The sequence below is a fragment of the Photinus pyralis genome, unplaced genomic scaffold (genome assembly GCF_008802855.1).
Source record: "Photinus pyralis isolate 1611_PpyrPB1 unplaced genomic scaffold, Ppyr1.3 Ppyr1.4_LG7, whole genome shotgun sequence".
Lineage (NCBI taxonomy): Eukaryota > Metazoa > Arthropoda > Insecta > Coleoptera > Lampyridae > Photinus > Photinus pyralis.
Window position 1 is genome coordinate 16,242,519 of NW_022170738.1, and position 18,940 is coordinate 16,261,458.

General features: G+C 35.5%; 5 protein-coding genes across 8 annotated transcripts; 2 read left to right on the top strand and 3 right to left on the bottom strand.

Annotated features, from left to right (window-relative positions):
* Window positions 1–1,009: 1,009 nt before the first annotated feature.
* LOC116176391 (general transcription factor IIH subunit 3) lies at window positions 1,010–3,014 on the bottom strand. Its single transcript, XM_031494922.1, has 6 exons — window positions 2,649–3,014; window positions 2,376–2,598; window positions 2,115–2,330; window positions 1,929–2,064; window positions 1,157–1,193; window positions 1,010–1,105 (listed from the first exon to the last, which is right to left on the bottom strand). Exons 1-6 carry the CDS (start codon window positions 2,879–2,881, stop codon window positions 1,042–1,044), a joined length of 909 nt encoding a protein of 302 aa, XP_031350782.1. The 5' UTR covers window positions 2,882–3,014; the 3' UTR covers window positions 1,010–1,041.
* A 437-nt stretch (window positions 3,015–3,451) lies between these two features.
* On the bottom strand, window positions 3,452–4,839 carry LOC116177161 (centromere protein F-like). Of its 2 annotated transcripts, none has more exons than XM_031496049.1 (4): window positions 4,692–4,839; window positions 4,106–4,643; window positions 3,945–4,055; window positions 3,452–3,897 (listed from the first exon to the last, which is right to left on the bottom strand). In XM_031496049.1, exons 1-4 carry the CDS (start codon window positions 4,742–4,744, stop codon window positions 3,499–3,501), a joined length of 1,101 nt encoding a protein of 366 aa, XP_031351909.1. In that variant the 5' UTR covers window positions 4,745–4,839; the 3' UTR covers window positions 3,452–3,498. The 2 variants fall into 2 exon arrangements, with proteins under 2 accessions (XP_031351909.1, XP_031351910.1); XM_031496050.1 differs by having other exon boundaries at window positions 4,106–4,639; window positions 4,692–4,806.
* A 1,339-nt stretch (window positions 4,840–6,178) lies between these two features.
* LOC116176277 (nucleoplasmin-like protein) lies at window positions 6,179–7,450 on the bottom strand. 2 transcript variants are annotated; one of them, XM_031494764.1, is made up of 4 exons: window positions 7,282–7,450; window positions 6,738–7,132; window positions 6,572–6,625; window positions 6,179–6,513 (listed from the first exon to the last, which is right to left on the bottom strand). In XM_031494764.1, exons 1-4 carry the CDS (start codon window positions 7,301–7,303, stop codon window positions 6,415–6,417), a joined length of 570 nt encoding a protein of 189 aa, XP_031350624.1. In that variant the 5' UTR covers window positions 7,304–7,450; the 3' UTR covers window positions 6,179–6,414. The 2 variants fall into 2 exon arrangements, with proteins under 2 accessions (XP_031350624.1, XP_031350625.1); XM_031494765.1 differs by lacking the exon at window positions 6,572–6,625.
* A 176-nt stretch (window positions 7,451–7,626) lies between these two features.
* On the top strand, window positions 7,627–9,163 carry LOC116176276 (nucleotide exchange factor SIL1). The gene is made up of 2 exons (XM_031494763.1): window positions 7,627–7,861; window positions 7,914–9,163. The coding sequence occupies exons 1-2, from the start codon at window positions 7,729–7,731 to the stop codon at window positions 9,065–9,067; spliced, it is 1,287 nt and encodes a 428-aa protein (XP_031350623.1). The 5' UTR covers window positions 7,627–7,728; the 3' UTR covers window positions 9,068–9,163.
* A 362-nt stretch (window positions 9,164–9,525) lies between these two features.
* On the top strand, window positions 9,526–11,291 carry LOC116177183 (actin-like protein 6B). 2 transcript variants are annotated; one of them, XM_031496079.1, is made up of 5 exons: window positions 9,528–9,846; window positions 9,892–10,025; window positions 10,074–10,704; window positions 10,760–10,848; window positions 10,890–11,291. In XM_031496079.1, exons 1-5 carry the CDS (start codon window positions 9,648–9,650, stop codon window positions 11,103–11,105), a joined length of 1,269 nt encoding a protein of 422 aa, XP_031351939.1. In that variant the 5' UTR covers window positions 9,528–9,647; the 3' UTR covers window positions 11,106–11,291. The 2 variants fall into 2 exon arrangements, with proteins under 2 accessions (XP_031351938.1, XP_031351939.1); XM_031496078.1 differs by having other exon boundaries at window positions 9,526–10,025.
* Window positions 11,292–18,940: the final 7,649 nt, after the last annotated feature.

The window sequence follows — 18,940 nt, forward strand, 5'->3', positions numbered from 1 at the left end:
GTGTCCTTTGAATTCGTCTTTCATAATTGTTCGTAATTGCGTACTATTTTACAAATTGTTTATTTAGATTTGTTTAGTTTAATTGTAAAACGCGAATTTACGTCTTAAATTGAAGGCACATCTAGTTGTTTGCGTTAAGAGGGTTTTTATCGGCCGAGATTTAATTAGCGGTAACGGAGATGCAGATGTACGCGCTATTTTCGGCGTAAGTGGGGACGCGTTCTGTCGATCAAGTTGTCGTTATTAAGTCTAATTATGATTGGTAATGTTCTTGAGGAAGGAGATTATTTTATTGTGGAAGTGATGTTTCGTTAAATCAACGAAGGTTGGAAAGCATGTACGATTCTTTAAGCTATTTATTTTCGATTTGATTCGTGGAAGACATAGTTTATCATTGTAATAATTTTGTGCAAAGCAAGATAATGAAAGTGGTTGAGAAGTAAGCAGTTTGTGTGTGTAATTAAGTTCGCCTTGTTTATCGCAAACCTTTTAAACGACCAATCCATTAAATGAGAAAAAAAACTACGTAATTTTAATATGTATTTTATTTTATTGGTCGAACGTTTGGGTGCGGTGTAATATGTCTTTCAGGAATGTTGTTTAATTTTCTTTTCATATGTATTGGATTAAAATTTTGTCATTGTCAATCAATTAATTGTGTTTATTCGAACCCATTGTGCGACCCGGATACCTGTTTTCGTATTTATTTCTAGTGTTGACAAAAATTCTAACCGCATATTTTTCAGTAATGCATACATACGACACTAAATTAGTGCCTCCCCAAATTACAATACTGTAGTGTAGAAGAGAGTGGAAATTTACGTGGTATATATTAGCCAAAATTTCTAAGCTGCAATTGTTGGATAGGAAGACTGGAAGATAATGGGAAAGCAGCAGTTCAGAAGTTTAGTGCAGAGAACATCTATATGTTTATTCTACTTCAGTTTTAATTAGGAGGCAGTCGATTATTAAACAAATTATATGACCATCAAGCGAAATAATAAGACCCTTTACTATTTAAAATTTATTATATAAAATCATCTACAGCTTCATTTTCTTCTTTTTCGACTTTACGGCTAAAGGTCCTGGTATTTTGAAAACGGTACTGAAACAGACGGTGTAAATCTACAGATTATCAATCAGAACGGATACTTACTGACATGTGGTACAAATAGGGCTAAACTTGCAGAAAACTGTAAAATAGCAAACTTAGATACAAAACTTACTAGTAAATAAAGCTGTTCTAAGTGCACACTTTTAAATGATGAGATGAACATTGAATGCGAACTTAAAAGTTCGAGACTGGCGAACTTAAAAGTTCGAGACTGGCGAACTAAAAAGTTCGTGATTGGCGAACTTAAAAGTTCGTGACTGGCGAACTTAAAAGTTCGTGACTGCGAGACTGGCGAACTAAAAAATTCGTGACTGGCGAACAAAAGTTCGAGACTGGCGAACAAAAGTTCGAGACTGGCGAACTTAAAAGTTCGTGACTGGCGAACTTAAAAGTTCGAGACTGGCGAACAAAAGTTCGAACCTCGCACTCTCATAACTCAAGGGTGCATGATTAATAATATTGAACATAGCCATACCACCAACCAACGAACAAACAGTCAAATCAAGAGTATATAAGAAACAGGTAAGTAAATATAATCCTCTACACTCCTTGCACTCATAACTCAAGTGTGCATGATTAATAATATTGAATATAGCCATGCCACCAACCAACGAACAAATAGTCAAATCAAGAGTATAAGAAACAGGTACATAAATATATTCCTCTACACTCAAAAGAAAGATATATGCTTGTACAGGCAACAGTTAGTGGAAAATTAATTGCTTTTTGAACCAGAACTAGAAGTATAGAATGAAGTGCAGAGTTTTGCGAGTATCAGTTTTAGTGAGTATAAAAAACAATTTAATTCACTTACTTGATAAACAAACAGAGCACACGTATCCCACGTCAACCATTTCCCTATGACAAAAACACGCTGCACGATAATCAACTTTAACTGGAGGAGGAAGGACTAACTTTGGTCTAATAGGCGGCTCAGGCAAAAATACCCACTGAAAAGTTGAGTTTTGTTATATGCTGCAAGCAGAAAAGCTCTACCTACCAAAAGATATTGAAGCAACCCTTGTAGTTGAGGTATTTTCAGGTACAAACCACTTGTAATGTCGCAACCTTGTTGTAAGAGACTCAAATGTTGATCCAAAGCGCAAACATCAATGACAACATTTTGTTTTTGAGCGGTAAAAAACACATTCATATAACTCATATACTGAAAGGCAGAATCGCCGCTACCAGTCACAACCAAAATTCTGCTATTCAACTGAAAATATGATTCTCAAAGTGATTCTTTAAAGCAGGCACTCACCTTACATCCCACAGGTTTTGTCTTTTGTATCCTGTGAATGTAACACAGGGCCATTGATATAGCACCCGCTAACAAGGATTCGTTACACAAAGCTGTACTTTCGGCCGCAATCATTTTGGCCAAGTTCCTCTTAATTGTTCTCTCGACTAATGTAAATATCTCATATTGTCCATCGACTTGTCTAACATCTAAGGGCTTGTCGCTGTTGGGGTATATAAATTCGCTAAAATAGTAGGTTCAAAAATTGCTTTCTTCTGAAATGAGTAAACACACCTGGTTTTCGAATGGCATGCCATTACTACGAGCTTGTTTTGTGATTTTTGCATTAGGTGTGAATTGGCGAAGGCAATAACAGAATCCACACATTGTGTGAGCGTTCGTGGATTGTCCCTTAAGATTCTCTGTCCTGGATTGGTGTCTAGAATGATTACTAATAGGCTGATTTCGTCTGTCGAAGAGAAATCGCTGGATTTTGAGTCTTCAGATTCTAAAGTGTTCATTTTCATTTCATCACTGGGATTGAAAAACTGGAAAGCGGTTTTAAAAGAGATTGAACCCCAAAACACTTTTTGGATTAACAACAGCAATACAAATTTCAAACCTTTGCTTTCAAACAGGAATGAACAACATAACCTAACATGCGACTATACACAAAGTGCGTCAAAAGTAATATATGGGCAAAAAATTTGTGTATCGCCATTGGCGTACCTTCATGAACCCTATTTGTACTGCCTCCATTTATAGAATCGTCCGCCACCAGCATCACTTAAGTTACCCCATGCTTGAGGCAAACTTAAGGCCATCTGTAGGGGTAGAGGGTCTAATCTTGGCCGGGGAATGTCGGCGAGTTGTTGTACAGTTTTAAGAGTGCGCCAGAAATTTAATGGTAAACTGTTACCTTTATTTGTAATTAGAAAATTAAGATAATTGCGCATCACAGTATATCCTTCTTTAAAGGAAGATATCAATCGTTGTGCCTTTGGGGTTTAATTAAATTCATTTTGGGCGGGAAAGTTCAACTTTCGAGTTGCGCACCTTCCACCTTGGATAAGTAAGCAAGTAATTCAAACACTAAGTAGCGTACTATATCAAAAATCTATTAATGCTTACAATTAACTGAGGACTAAATAATGTCTGGTGCAGATTGGGCACGAAAGCTAGAGCTAGTAGAAGAGCATTGCTCAAAGTTATTTGCTCTATGTTCTGCATCCTCCAGCTTTGTGCGAATTCCCGGCGCATCGTTTCCTAACATAATGATTTGTGGTGTGCCCAACGTTTCTGTTCGTTCAAAAACTTTAATCACTTTAGAATCGGCCTTCTCTTGCTCTAGACAATTTAGATCATTTCGTGGGTGATGCTTCCCGGTTTGTGTTGCCGCGTTCCTACTGATGAATTTGTATTTCTGTTTTAAATCGTTGTTAGATTGCACGTATTTCATTCGATCTATTCTCTCGGTTAGGCGATCAACTTCCATTTTTAAGCACATATTATCATACATCAGTAGTCCATTCTCTTTAATTACCTTAAATGATAATGTGAAGAAATTAATTGACTGTCGGCCGGTCACACCTGCAAGTATTTTCGGTTACTTGGAGAAATTGGCAACGTAAATCTTTTGTCTGTGATTTCTTCCAAACTTTTCTTTACATCATTGACCTGATGTGCTAAGTCTTCCATTGCCTAAACTTACCCTTACTTTACTAAGTATTATCAAATTAGATATGACTTACTCTTTGATGATCCAAATCGTGTTGCTTCAAGCGATGTTTAAGATTGCTCTTTGTGTTCTTCATACGTAAAAATTTAACGCTTAAATTGTAATTCGCCTCCAAAGTTTGATTTAAAGCGTCCTGCAATTTAGAAATTTGACTTTTATACTGCCTTATTTCGACGTTAGTCTCCTTTTCGTGCTTGGTAATTATAGATTCGCTAAGCTTCTTTTTTAATTTTCTGCAGTCGTTCATCTCCTGACAGTAGTGCTCTTTTTCCTTAAAGTAAAAGTCGCGCTCATCTTGCAATTGCTGCTTTAAATTTGTACTAGATCGCTTTTCTTTTTTTAAGTGAATGTATAATTCTTGTTTTTCTTTTTCCAAGTTCACCAATGCCCTTTCTTTTTTCTCGACATCCTCTTGCATACTATCTACAGCTAATTGCAAGATCGACACTTGCTCCCTTAAACTGGAAAGCTCCTGGTCGTAATGATTATTTCTTGAGTCAGAGCTCGTGGATGGCTCAACTTGATCTGTGTTATTCCGTGAAAGCACCTTCCTTCGAATGAAAAGATCAGAGTAAATCCAACTTAAACTACTCACCTACCTAATAAATTTTGACGGATTAGACAATTTGGAGTTAGACAAAACTTTCGTCATCTAAATTATTACACAATTACATGAACGCATATCTCTATGCTGGTGAGGTGAGTGAACTTTACAGCATGGTTTTTGAAAAAAAAATCTGTGCAATTCAAAACTGTCATAGTTGACAGTTAATAAATGACAGAACTGTCGCAAACGTTATTAAAGGAAGGATAATCCACTCGTTTGCTCACTGACTACAATGGACAGTATATACAGGGACAGGGTTCGATTGTACATTGAACATCTGTCCTATAGGGTCCAGAAATTCGAGTTTCATCGAATACGCACATGCATTAAAAGAATTTCACTCTTCATATAATTCATTATAGACTCCTATACTTCACAACAGATTTCTACAAGGCATCGATTGGTGATGGTCATCATCAGGGAGGTAGGTATATCAGTAGAATGTTTAGAAATGTTTTTAATACAAACAATTCGTCATGACCAAACTTTAAAAACGACAATATAACACGGATTCCCCTTTCACAAAGCGCGTAGCGTGTTTAGGTAGGTATAGATATAGATAGGTACTCTATACCAGCCACCAGAAAAAGAACTGAATAATACCTTTTCTTTGGCGACAATATAATAAATATACCAGTATTGGATTCCATTATCTTAATTTCTTAAATATCGGTTCCGGTGCTATACCGCAGTTCTTGTCGATTCATGTTACAACCCCTGATATGATGGGTTAAGTATTTTTGACACTTTGATTGTTCAAGAGATTCATTGTAAACCCTAGAAACAGTAATGAAGGAAATTTATCCAGTACGTTCGGTCCTTTGAAGGAGCTTCTGCTTCTGCAGTACGTCAAATTTAATTGTTCGTTTGGTTGATTATGTTCCAGGGTTGGGCTGTAAACCCTACAAACGTGAATGATAATCTACCCCTTTGCCGCTTATACATTAATTAATTTTACAAGAAAATTCGACATTAATCAGTACAGTCACATCGGAGGGGTGTAACTTTAGTGGTGGGTCAAATATTTTTGTTTCTTTGATTAATGATGATCAAGAGACTCGTCAAATATTATTTGTTTCTTTGATTATGTTCGAGGTTCACTCTAAACGCTTCAAATGTGAATAAGATGATGCCTTTGCGCATTACTAATTTTTAGAGTACCCCTTCACCCCCCAAGCTCCGTCATTAATCCGGTGTCCCTTTTAAGCAACTTTTACAAGACAAACATCAATGAAAAAATTCATATTTTAATTAAAAGAAAATTAGGGATATGAAAGTTACAGAATGTTTGAAACTAATGCCTGATATAGCCTTACAACTGTTATTTCACTATTCAATAGGTATATTATAAAAAGATTACAGATATTCTATAATACTGAATTAACGGAAATTTATGCACAAAATAAAGTTTTTAGGAAAAAACTTTAATGAGAGTTATGTATTTACATAGGAAATAGGATTATGACAAAAATAAATACCTACACTTGTCAAAATTTACTAACACTGTGAATACACAAAATCGAAATACCTCAAGTTGTGACCGTTTTACATGGTACGAAATTTAACCTTAGTAACACCGAACTCTGATTAGCATCACTTGCTTAGAAATTACACAACTAATCCTATAAAGCGATCCTAATCAAATTCACGGTACATAAAACTAAAATACAAATACGAATGAGAAAAAATTACTTAAAACAAACAGAAAACTCTCTTCATTTCTTTTTTGCATTCTTCACTGGGCTTTTTCCTTTTGCATTGGTCGTCTTGGCCTTTTTATTCTTTGGGCCTTCATCATCGTCTTCGTCTTCCTCCTAAAACAAACGGTTCATAATACTAACTGAAAATGGCAACATTTTTTTCCATCCACACCTCATTTTCTTCGATGCTTGACAATTTACGCTTTCGTTTTACATCATTCCCCTCCTGCAAAGGAGCAAGTAACAATATTGTGAACGAGGGCCCAACAAAATTAAGAACAAGAAACCAAAAAGATGATACACACTGAAACATGCGGCTACCACAACTAAGTACTTACAGCTCCCTCCTCGCCTTCCTCTTCATCTTCAAGCATATCATCGTCCATCTCGTCCATTTCATCGAACTCCTCTATGGGACTGCCGATGAGATGATGTCCGATGATGTGAACAGGTCCTGTGCCTTGTACCAAACTGAACGTAACTGGTGGATCGGGAAAAGATAAATCTAACAAAACTTGACTGCTGCTGCCTGATTTTAAAACTGCCACGGGTACTTTGATAGATTCTTTCCATGTCATTGCTTCAACTTGTATAACGTTCGTCTCACCATCCACAGCTTCAGGTCCTAGTAGTGCTTGTTTAATTATGAGTTTGTGGCCACCCTGATAGTCTTCAGCTCCTTTTGCCTCAGGATCCCATACTTCTGTCGCCTTGGCACCCTTGAGAGTCAACGCTGAAAGAAATAAACATTGTCACAAGCATAATGGCGCGTAAAACACCGGGTCTCATAATGAATCATAGGCAATCGGTGTAAATACGCAAATATTGACAAAAATCGTAACGCAGGATCGTGGAGAATGTAAAAAAATGAACGATACTTACCGTAAAAATATTCATCTGCCATTATTTATTAGAGATTAACACGGATTAATAAAATACACACGTGACTAGAAGCCGGTAAAGCTTGGGAATGTTGAAGACTGATGCTGGGCAAATGGCGGGTAGATTGGGGAGGAGTTACCAAGCACAACGCATGCGGCGCAGTTTGTACCAAAATAAACCCGTTTCAATCCACTAAATTCTTTGACATTTTCGTACTGAAATTTCCAAATTAAGTCCGAACGCCCTTTCGCTCACTAAATTATTCGCATTAAATAAAAACATTAGCGATTTACGCAAAGACAAACCTTCAAAGAAATTATTACCAAAATTTAGACAGTCAATTTGATTGTCAACGTGGCCCAATCAAATAGTCCCAGATAAAATGAATTTCAGTGCACACTTTCTTAGCGAAAATTACAGTGTTATACCCAAAAAGCGTTGCCGAAAATGTTTAAAATTATCCTCTGTATTACATTATCATCAGCTTTTTGTGCAAATACGTTCGTTAATTGTTCGGAAAATTTGAACGATGAGGATGACTTATTTGTGCCAACGTACGAGTGGCAGGTTATCAAAAAAGGTATTTTCTCACGCTTTTAACTATGCTTTTACAAAATTTATCTTTACAACAGGTCAGAAAATTCCTAAGGGCCTTCATGTACGCGTCAATTTTGAAACAGGCGTAAGGGAGGCAAAAATTTTAGTTGAAGACGATATTACGGATAAAACAAGCGCAGTAGTTCAAGTTCCTGACGCGCGAAATTCAAATTCGGAAGATGAAGCTCCTTTAAAATATTCTCATCAGGAATTGAAAGAAGCTTTAAAAAATATCAAAAACGATGCATCTCCAGAGGAACAAGCGGAAAAGAAATTTAGAAGCTACGAGGAATTAAAGGAAGATCTAAGTAAGTTAGATGTTCGTCCCAAAACCGATGGCGAATTACTCAAAGAGCTTATGCTTTATCATAAAGTACTAACAACAACTCAGGAACATCAGGAGCTGATTGTGTCAATTATAGAAGATTTGGAATATTTAGTGCATCAAATTGATAATGCCAATGATTTTGTTACCCTGAACGGTTTCGCAGATATCATCTACCCCAATCTAAACTCCACTAATCTAGACATCAAAGATGGTACCTTAAAATTACTTGGTTCATCCATGCAGAACAATGCAAAAGTGCAAATTCACGCTTTTGAAACCGGCGCAATTGGAACTTTACTGAAAGTGTTGGTGTTAAATTCGGATGAGACAATTAAAAATCGTGCCATTTTCGCCCTGAGTGGATTAATGCGACGTTTTCCCCTAGCTCAGAGACAATTTTTGGATAATGCCGGTTTAAATGTCTTTGGAGAGCTACTACAAGAGTCGAACAACATGAAATTGTTGCTGAAAATTGTAACTCTCATCCATGATTTAATTCTTGAACATGATGGTGCTCTAAAGGACAAAAGTTATTTGGAGAAGATTGAACAATATAATGCTGTTAATTTAAGGCAGAAGTTACAAGATCAAAAGTGGTGTCCGTTCTTGGTGACTCTGTTAAGGAATATTGTGAGTATAGATGTTGAAGATCATGATGCAGTCGAAAAGACACTCAATACTATTATTTCTTCACGTGTATGTAATATGTCGGGTAATGTTCAACTGCAAACATTAATCTCACATCTTCAAAGTTATTACAAGAACTTAGCTAAAGTCGATGATGACGAGTACTTTGGTCACCTATTAGATTTATGTCAACAGGCAATTAATGTAAATTTAAAACGTAATGTAGAATTGTAATTAGCTTCTTCTGTGATACAAAATATGTCTGAAATAGATTGTAAGTGATTTGTTAAATTATTCATTTAAAAAAGAAAGTAAAATATCTGAAAGGAACATATATTTAAATTGCCCGAATTAAAGCAGAAGACTTATAGTGAGGCCCAAAAAATGATAATCCTTAATTTGGTTTTGACCTAATCATTGAATAAAAGATTAATTTTTATTCAATAACCTAATACAGGTAGTTGCTACTACTTTTTTATGAAGCCATAGGTATCTCTGTTGTGAAGGAGTCATCGGCAAATTGCAGGAAGCAAATAAAATACATTTTTAACTTATGTAGTCTAGGCGGGATAGTGGGACAATATCTCACCACGTTTCCACCGCATTTACTCATTTTCCACCTCAACTTAATAGCCGTGCAGAATGCAATGTTGCCACACTGAAACATTTCACCTCAAGATATGAGACATGGCAATAGAACAGACGCTTCCACCAACAGACGTAACCTCACTTTTGTGTTTAATTTTATAACCGTGTTTGTTTTTATTTACCCTTTAATAGATTTATATGAATTATACTTTGAAAATAGTGTAAAATGTCCGCATCGGGAATGTTATATGGGGGTGACGAGATAGGTGCCTTGGTTTTCGATCCTGGCCATCATTCCCTACGAGTTGGCTATGCCCAAGAGGATACCCCTAAAGCCGAGATACCTGCTATAGTCGGAATAGCGCCAAATGATTCTCCAAAAATTGAACCGGAAACCAAAGAAGGCAACACAATTACACCATCTCGTGAGTTCATTCACCTACACACTGGTGGTAACGGTTTCGTTTTAGCGTGGAAGTATTACATTGATACAACTTATTTGCATACACCTCGTCCCAGTATGGAATTGCACAGTTATATGAAGGACGGTATGATAGAAAACTGGGATTTTTTTGAGAAAGTTGTGGACTATTCTTATGAAAAGGTACATATCCTCCCAATTCAGTAGTTGTCACATGATGCGTGTTTTTAGATAATCCAGTCTGCATCCGAGTATCATCCAGTATTGTTCTCCGAGTCTCCGTGGAATCAGCGCCAGAAACGTGAAAAGTTAACAGAGTTAATGTTCGAAAAATACAAAGTGCCTGCATTTTATTTAGTAAAGAACGCAGCATTGGCCGCCTTTGCAAATGGAAGATCGACAGCTTTAGTTATCGATAGTGGGGCAACTCATACTACCGCGGTACCTGTTTTAGATGGATATGTTATATCAAATGCTGTAGTTAAATCGCCATTAGGTGGTGATTATTTAATATTGAGATCCAGAGAAATGCTCGAAGGGTTGGGAATTGATCTTACACCAACTGCATTAATCTCTTCCAAAGAAGTTGTACGGGATAAAGAGAAGCCGAAGTATACAAAAAAGAATGTGTCTTTTCTTCCTACAAACAGTTGGATGGTCTACATGGTCAAAAAAACCGTTCAGGATTTTCAACAAAGTGTCCTACAGGTATCAGAATCTCCATATGACGAAAGGATAGCTATTAGTGCTCCAACAGTTAACTACGAGTTTCCTACAGGGTATCATCAAGATTTTGGTTATGAACGGTTTAAGCTGGCCGAGGGATTGTTTGATCATGCTATGTTAGGAGCTGGTTATATAGGTATCTGTAAAAGTATAGCTGATAGCTGATCAGAGTTTTCATTGTGAGGTTTTAGCCGCTACAAGTGCAGGAATGTGTGATGTTGACGTGAGGCCAGCCCTATACAGCTCTGTTGTGCTGACTGGTGGCAATTCATTGGTTCAGGTGAGTTGCAGAAGGACTTAGCGCTTCAACTCTCGTCTTAGGGTTTTAGTGAACGCCTGGGAAAAGATTTATCATCACGTACTCCTGGATCAATGCGACTGAAGATGATAGCTGCAAATGGTACAGTTGAACGTAGATTCGGCGCATGGGTCGGAGGTTCGATTCTAGCTTCAATAGGAACATTTCAACAGATGTGGATATCGATGCAAGAGTACCAGGAATCTGGAAAAGCACAAATAGACCGAAAGTGCCCTTAAGTTAGGATTTTAAAATTGCATTCATCATTGATCATTCTTTAATTGTGTATTGTAATTTAAATTTAAATCGAACATCTTTAATTTTGAAAGTATTTTTGTAGTGTTCATCAAAGCATGCATTCTATTTAACTTTTTATAGACAATCACCCTTTACCTTAAATAAACCATCATAGTTTGTTTACTTAATGGCTAACTGTTTGGTTTTGTTGTTTTTTTTTACTCCAAAGAGAAAGTAACGGGAAAGGAGTGTAAGTGTAATAACTGTAGATTCATATCCTCACGAATGTGATGACAGAACCAATAAAATTCTTGATAAAGGTATATCTTGCTAAATTTAATCTAGTTCCCTGATTTGATTACTAAAATGGCGGTCCTAGTTCTTAAAAAATGTGAGTATGGGTCCTATACAAAGCTAAACGATCTATTACCATACCATCCATATATTTATAGATCAAAGCTGCCCATAATCATTACAAAAAGTATTTAAATGCAGCTTTCAGTAGCTAAACAGTTATTCGAAGCACTTTTGAAAATGTTTGATTGGGTGCTAATATAGATTTACCTACACAAGGAAATTTACTATCACTGTTGCCTGTATATTTCGATTTAACTATTCTGTGGAGTAAGTACCTCATACAGTTCGATTCTTTACTAGATCAGTTGCTTGCTCATCTCGTGCGTGCTGCAGCTCTTGTGGCTTAGCCTATATGAGAAAGGAGGGTCCTCTAATTTCACGTTTCTCTCTTTATGGTCACAGTATATCTTCTATGGTTTAACTATTTCCGAAGGAAGTACCTAATACAGTCCGACTGTTTGCAGTATCTGTTGCTTTCTTTCTTGTGTAGACTGCAGTTCTTGTGTCTTAGCATATACGAGAGGTACTCTATAAGTAGCATTTCTTCTAAAAAATCATATACGCAATTCTAATCTTTTGCCGCAGGCACTTCTTTGCAAATACATACAGATAGCTTCGGTAAGGTGGCATGTTTGTTGCCTAACCAGCAGCTGGAAATTGTAAATGGCCAAAATAGTGCCAATTGCCTTGCTTATATTTTTCTGAAGAATTTAGGTAGGTACGTTTACGTACAATACTGCAAAAATCATAAAAATTTTAATTAAATTAGAAGTTAAAAGTGAATAAATTTTGTGCTTGATTTAGAAACAATTTAACTATACCTAACTTACTGAAACTCGCCTTGCACCAAAGCGTCGTCTTCTTCATTCTTGTTTGATTTTCAGTATCCACTAATTTCAAAGGTACAACCGGCCTTAAAAAAGTATTTCCTTCTTGATCCAAGATCAATCAATCAGATCTACAACTAATCGAGTAGGATAACATGATCTAACACACCATGACCAAGTACACACTACGTTTTTACCATTTATTTTGTAAACAAATTCTGATTTTTGAAGTATTATGAAATATATTCATATAAGTATCTGAACAAGTCTACAGAGTCCAATGGGCGATTTACAACAGATACAGGTCGGTGTCTTGAAAACAAACCAGAGATATTTTTGAATGTCCAAATTGTTGAATTTTAGGTTCGATGTGAACATATAAATATAATTTGTTGCATCCAACAACATGTCCCCTACTATCCTCACTTCAAAATTTCAAATTGCAACGTTATCACTTGCGCGATGTATACCTACTTATTCGCAATTTATCATTCATATGCACTGTGCTTTTCAGGTTACTTAACATATTTCTTGTATAATAATCACGTAATTTTATCTAATATTTAACTGTTTGTAGAACAATGCGGTGCATGTCAATTGTCAAATCTGCTTTCTTAATTTGTATTTTCTAATTAAATTCATAATTCAAATCATTTAGCAATTTCTTTTATGGTAGGTACGTAATTATTTAACATATAATTTTAAGGTGAAAGTAAACAATTAGGTACCTAATTAAAATTAAACAAAAAAATAAATTTTCGTATAGATCCCATCGTTACACCATCGCCCTCTTATTTAGGTAAGAGTTTGCGGAATTGGGGTAAAAATTGCCTCATACTTATCCTTGATTTAGGCATCCATTTACCATTAAATGTTTTGTTGTAGAATAGTTCGTAAATATCCAAAAGAGCAACTTATTTTAATAATGGATATGAAAATTAAAGTGACAGTTATTGCTAGATATCTGTAGACCATCGTAGGAAACTTGAAGACCACTAGCACCTGTGGATATTACCTACACTTGATGAAGAAGCTGTGGCTATGGATGTTATAATTTCAGCGTTTCTATCGGAACTTTGAAATAGTTGTTTGGTGATTTTTAATCGCTTCGAATCTTTTGTCCATAATGAATTGGACGAGTACATTTCCGATTTTCCTTTTACGTACGCTAATAACACTAACTTCATTTACTAAATTGATCCTCTTAATCTTAAGCCATTCCTTGAAATCTCCGTATTCTTTATGATATCGCTTCCTGTTTTTTCTGGTAGCAAATCGACACTTGCAGCCATGAGATCTGCTAATACGTCTGGAGGAATATTGATATTTCCTTCAAATTCGTGCATATTTTTGGAAAAACGTCGTACAGCTTCTCAGCACGCGTTTGTAACGAATTGTTTATTTTTAAGTAGTTGCGTCCATGACAACCGCCAACATGTGACCATAAGCATACCATGATCAAGATAATTATTATATTTAACTATTGCGAAAAGATGGATCTTTATCAAGTCAAAATATATAATTTCCAGATGATGGGATGACGAAAAATCATGAACGACACACGGCCGATACGCAAATAACGGACTTGGTTGAATATAAACCTCGGCTGACGCCTCGGTTTACAAACTTCAACCACGTCCGTTATTTGCTACATATCGGCCTTATGACGTTAATAACTATTTCCGTGTTCAATTGCTAAAAAATGAGAGTAAAACAAACATATTTATCAGATTTTCAGAAAATTTTGTGACTCATCTTCATCAAAATTATTCGTTTCTGATTTTCTCTGAATTTAAGAAAAAAGCCAACAGAATCTTCAGCCTGTTTGTGATGAATGAATTGTTAACTGATTATAATATAACCCTTTATATGCCACATCATAGACCACATTCTAAGACTGGTAGGATGCGTATGCGAATTACAGCAGATATGAACCTACCTAATTCTAGTATAGCAGTTCTCCACCAAGTCATGCAAATGTAATTACCGGGGCAAGGCAGGCATTAATAATAAGAAAATGTTCTAACTTTCCTTAAATATAATAAGGCTGCATGAAGTTGATAGCGAGTTTCTGTTCCGTATTTTCAAGATTTTACAAGTAATAAGTAGTGCAAACGGGCTCTTTATTCAGAAATGTCGCATTCATAAACTGGTTAACATAACCAATTGTCAACCTACTTATGGAAAAGGCTTTCCGTGGGCATTATCTACATAAGAAAATTACAAATAATTTTTTACTATAGTAGCGCGTTAAATGCATACGATGGTCGTATACAATGCATTGCATTAAAATTGAGAATAGGGGTGCAACCCTATCATTTAGTAATCACGTGTACATTACATTACGCTAATAACCAACCAACGCAAATCGCAAGTATACCTATATTTCTAAACTAATAGCTACCGCATTTTGGAAGTTATAGTTCGACTATACGTATTCGCTTTTCCTAAAAAGAAAACTGACACCGCTTGATAAGGACCGCTTAAGGGGTTTATTGGAACAAAAGGGTCCAAGTATTTTACAACGGCGTAGGGGATAAGGAAAAGGTTTAAAAACATGTATCCGGCTTCTAGCGCGGATAAAACAACCCTCGATATTAGGACAGTTTGGTTTACTGCACTTTAACGGTTCGTAATTGCGAAATATAAGTTATAATTGTAATCATTAGGCACGAAAATCTTGAGGGTGCGGTGTATTTGAGTGTTCGCTACCACCTTTAGAGTTTAGGGCGAATGAATTTGGGTAGGTACTTGGGTCTGATGAGGTGTAGGTGCGAAACTATAATGTCCCACCTTTTAATTGTCAAAGGTAACCTCATGCAGGAATTTCATTTGAAAACGAATCACCGACTATTTGCAATTATGATAAAAAAAAATCAAAAAATTGCAAAAACACGTCCATATCGATAGGCAAGGGAAAAATTAATGGAAGTCTTACCTTAGCTTTAGTATGCAGATGCACCTCCGTACCCCCAGCTATACCACCATTTTACAATCATTTTCAAAGCACTTTTCTCTTTAAAGAAATAACCATAAATATAAATCAAATTTGGATGATGGTCTCGTAATGAATTAATTTAAGGAAAACTAAGACATATAAATTGATTTATTGTATAGAATTTCTTTTATTAAATACCTACTGAAAATGGTCTTCACTAGTAGCTACAGAGACTTGTCAAATTAGGGACCGACAGTAAATTCTATTATTGCAATTTGGCAATGTAATACATTTATCAAGATACCTTGCAGACCCTTGGAAAACTTTTCAGAACAAAAAAATCTTCCAGCGTGCATTTTGTACCTAGATGTAAGGCAAAGTATGTACCTATTCAAAAAATTACGTCATTTAAAAACAGGATGCGATTTAAATTTTTAGAAAGCAGGGGTTTCTTATAGAGCATTTAAATATAATCTGTCAAACAAAGAAAATATTGTTGATGTACAGGGTGGTTCAAATTCGAGGCTAACAATTGGGATCTCTGTAACGGTGAGAGATACAGTGTGTCCTTTTTGTGTCCTTTTTGTGATTAAAAAAACGCATTTGAGATTTTAAAAAAAGATATGACCAAAAATCTAAAAATGTAAAATTTAGTTTGCATTTTCCCTAGCTTAAACGGTCGGAAATTGACTGTTCCCGTTAGCACCTTCTAGGGTGTCTTTTTTTTGGAGATTCTGAATCTGTTATCAGAGTTTCGATAACACGTTAAACGTAGAAGCTACAGGCTACTGCTTTCTTATTTCTGATGAACACCATATTGGATTTTTACGGAATATCGTATAGGACAAAAAAAGAAAAATACTGACGTGTCACACTCTATATACTTTCATTTACTAGAAAAGTAAGAAAAGTTTCAAAATTAAATGTTTTACATGCATCCACAGGTTACTAGATTATATTTTGAAATTTTTCTTCTAAATTATTTTTTTCTCTTTTTTTTCCTTTATCTTATTTAGAAAAATTTCAATATGGCGTCTATAAGAAATAACAAGATAGCGTGTTATGGAACTTCCAAAAGATTCACATTTTCCGAAGAAAAGTCCATTTCCGATTGTTTAAGCGAGAGAAAATGAAAACGAAATTTGACATTTTCAGTTTTTCGATATCTCGGTTATTTTCGAAAATTTTTCAAAAATTTCAAATTCGTTTTTTGACGCAAACCTACACTGTATCTCTCACCGTTACAGGGATCCAAACTGCGAGCCAGGAATTTGAACCACCCTTTACATACCATAAAAGTCAACCTCCGCAATCTAGGATTGCTATACATGTAAGTGTAAATTTTCTAGAAAAGTTTAAAACCAGAAAGAAATTTGCTTTTAGAGGATTAGAGGGCAGTTGTAGAGTTGATTATAGATTAATTAAAGACGCTGCAATTGATATGATTGATGTATACCTATACATGTAAGGGGGAAGTGGGGTGTTATCTATAGGTCATTTAACCATAATAATCTATGAAATAAACAAAATTTTTTAGTGTACCTACCCCAAAAGCTACAATCATTGCAATTGAGAATTGATGTGCAAGTGAACGTAAACTTTAATTATAGAAAGTTACGAATGTTTAAAACAAGGTGGAAATGTATTTTTACATGGCAATTGCAAGGCAAAATCTATCAAAGAAATAAAAATTTGTCGTACAACTAAGGTTACAACCCCCGCAATTGACAATTTGCTGTAGGTACGTAAGAGAAAATTCTCTAAAAAATGACTTAATTGATGATAGAATTTTATTTTTAGAAGGCCATTGGGGCATTGGAGGGCCCCTTGTAGACCATTTAATCATACTCTATCAAAGAAACAAAGATGCTGGATGTGCTAGAAAAATTACAACCCTCGCGATCGAGGATTCTTATACACGCGAGAGAAATTACGTTCCTAATTTGAAATCAAGATTGGGTTTTATCTTGAGAATACAACTGGAGAGTTGCTTATAGATAATTTAAACATAATCTATCAAATAAACAGAAGTACTTTGGCTTAGCACAAATGTTATAACTCCTGCAATGCATGATTGCTGCTATACGTGTACATGTGAATTTTGCAGAAAATTACTCATACTCGGAGAGCTGGCTACATAAAAATGCTAATTATCCTCGTAATTATCGCTACATGGTTTTTTTTTTGTGTAAAGATACAGAGCAACAGAGCCAAGTAGAAATCGTCATGTCTGCCAGCGAGACTCACTGGCTTATATTATAAGAGTCTTCTTTACCTAAAGAAGAAACGCAAAGCGAATTATTAACTTCACTTCTAATTTCTAACAAAACCGTCTTACTTTGAGCTTTTATTAGGACCTCTGCAGCCTCTGCTAAAACACAATATAAATCTTTATTCAACAATACCTTTGTATACTTTAAAATAAAATCATTCTTTCAGGTTTTTAACAATTCCAAATTTCGACGATAATTTTTAGTGTCTACGGCCTACGTTTTTCCTCCAGAAAAATTATCGATAGTACCTAAATAATCAATGAATTCACTAATTTACTAAAAACGAACAACGTTTACAAGTTACTTATTTAGGACAGAAATATCCGACCCGGAAACTCGCAATTATCTGGAAACATTTGTCTAATGTAAGAAATAATTTAACAACGGTTTCAAGAAGGACCTAAGTATCGGGTAGTTAATAAGAAAATAGAACAGTCAATGTTTTTATAGTAGATTGCTACTCGATCCGTTTTCAGCAACAAACGCTTGGCTCAAAGACATAGGTACCTACCTATTCTCTTAATAAACAAAAAACTGTCAAAATGGTTTGGTGGATTTTGCAAACGATGTTTGTTGCTGTATTCGCACACTTCAAGTCTGAATTCACTTATGCATAGGCAATGTAAATTTGAATACACCACAATTGGTAGAATGCTACGCGAGTAGAAATACTTGTGCACACCCCTAACCGAAAACTTAAGCTTTTCTACGTCTTTATGAATACAACCGATCTAATTTGGTATTCAAGTAAAACAATCTCGTTGCGTTTTAATTCTATAACATCCCTCCCGGGGGGTGCTTCGAAACCGAAATAGGAAGGACGAATTTCCCCGTTTTTAATTTTGTTTTAATGATCCTCGAGATAAATTGTTAGGCATTCTCCGACAAAGAAGGTCAGGTGAACAAGTGCCAATTAAAAATATCACTTCAATAAAGGTAACCCCATAACCTACATTTGGAACGTAGATGGTCGATACCTGATACCGAAATTGACGTTCAATTTTTTTCGGCATGACGCATTTGTGTATAAATAATTTATTTTATAATAATTAAGAGGTCAGCACACTAACTTTAATTTTCATGGTTTGGAAATTTACACGAATTTGCTCAGGCTTGATCGATAAGATAATAATCATTAAGTAAATGGTCTTATATGAAAGTTTAGAAACAAACATTTTTTTTACTAATTTCACTATCTCCTCTTTTATATTCTCAATCTCAATAATTGCTCTAAGTGGGGCGGTGAACACACTTTGAAAAGAGTACAGTACAGATCTTCTTGGCCGAATTTGTAGCACCTATACGAGAAGCTAATGCTACAGGTTCGTTTCAATAATTCAACATTCGGTGTACTGGCACTATGACATGAAGTATTCTTATCTTACCCTCCATTTGATGCCATATAAGAATACTCAATATAGTAATAATTCTAGTTTTAAACT

Bases quoted from the DNA above. Each gene is read 5' to 3' on its own strand.
- LOC116176277 (XM_031494764.1), bottom strand. From the start codon at position 7,303: ATGGCAGATGAATATTTTTACG. The intron at 6,626-6,737 runs GTAAGTACTTAG...GCTCCTTTGCAG, and splicing joins AGGAAGGCGAGGAGGGAGCT to GAGGGGAATGATGTAAAACG. The intron at 6,514-6,571 runs GTGTGGATGGAA...CGTTTGTTTTAG, and splicing joins CAAGCATCGAAGAAAATGAG to GAGGAAGACGAAGACGATGA.
- LOC116176276 (XM_031494763.1), top strand. From the start codon at position 7,729: ATGTTTAAAATTATCCTCTGTATTACATTATCATCAGCTTTTTGTGCA. The intron at 7,862-7,913 runs GTATTTTCTCAC...TCTTTACAACAG, and splicing joins GTGGCAGGTTATCAAAAAAG to GTCAGAAAATTCCTAAGGGC.
- LOC116176391 (XM_031494922.1), bottom strand. From the start codon at position 2,881: ATGAAAATGAACACTTTAGAATCTGAAGACTCAAAATCCAGCGATTTC. The intron at 2,065-2,114 runs GTAGGTAGAGCT...TCAACTTTTCAG, and splicing joins GGTTGCTTCAATATCTTTTG to TGGGTATTTTTGCCTGAGCC. The intron at 1,106-1,156 runs GTAAGTATCCGT...CGTCTGTTTCAG, and splicing joins CCTATTTGTACCACATGTCA to TACCGTTTTCAAAATACCAG.
- LOC116177183 (XM_031496078.1), top strand. From the start codon at position 9,648: ATGTCCGCATCGGGAATGTTATATGGGGGTGACGAGATAGGTGCCTTG. The intron at 10,026-10,073 runs GTACATATCCTC...GCGTGTTTTTAG, and splicing joins TGGACTATTCTTATGAAAAG to ATAATCCAGTCTGCATCCGA. The intron at 10,849-10,889 runs GTGAGTTGCAGA...CTCTCGTCTTAG, and splicing joins GTGGCAATTCATTGGTTCAG to GGTTTTAGTGAACGCCTGGG.
- LOC116177161 (XM_031496049.1), bottom strand. From the start codon at position 4,744: ATGACGAAAGTTTTGTCTAACTCCAAATTGTCTAATCCGTCAAAATTT. The intron at 4,644-4,691 runs GTAGGTGAGTAG...TTTCATTCGAAG, and splicing joins AATCCGTCAAAATTTATTAG to GAAGGTGCTTTCACGGAATA. The intron at 3,898-3,944 runs GTGTGACCGGCC...TTATCATTTAAG, and splicing joins GTAACCGAAAATACTTGCAG to GTAATTAAAGAGAATGGACT.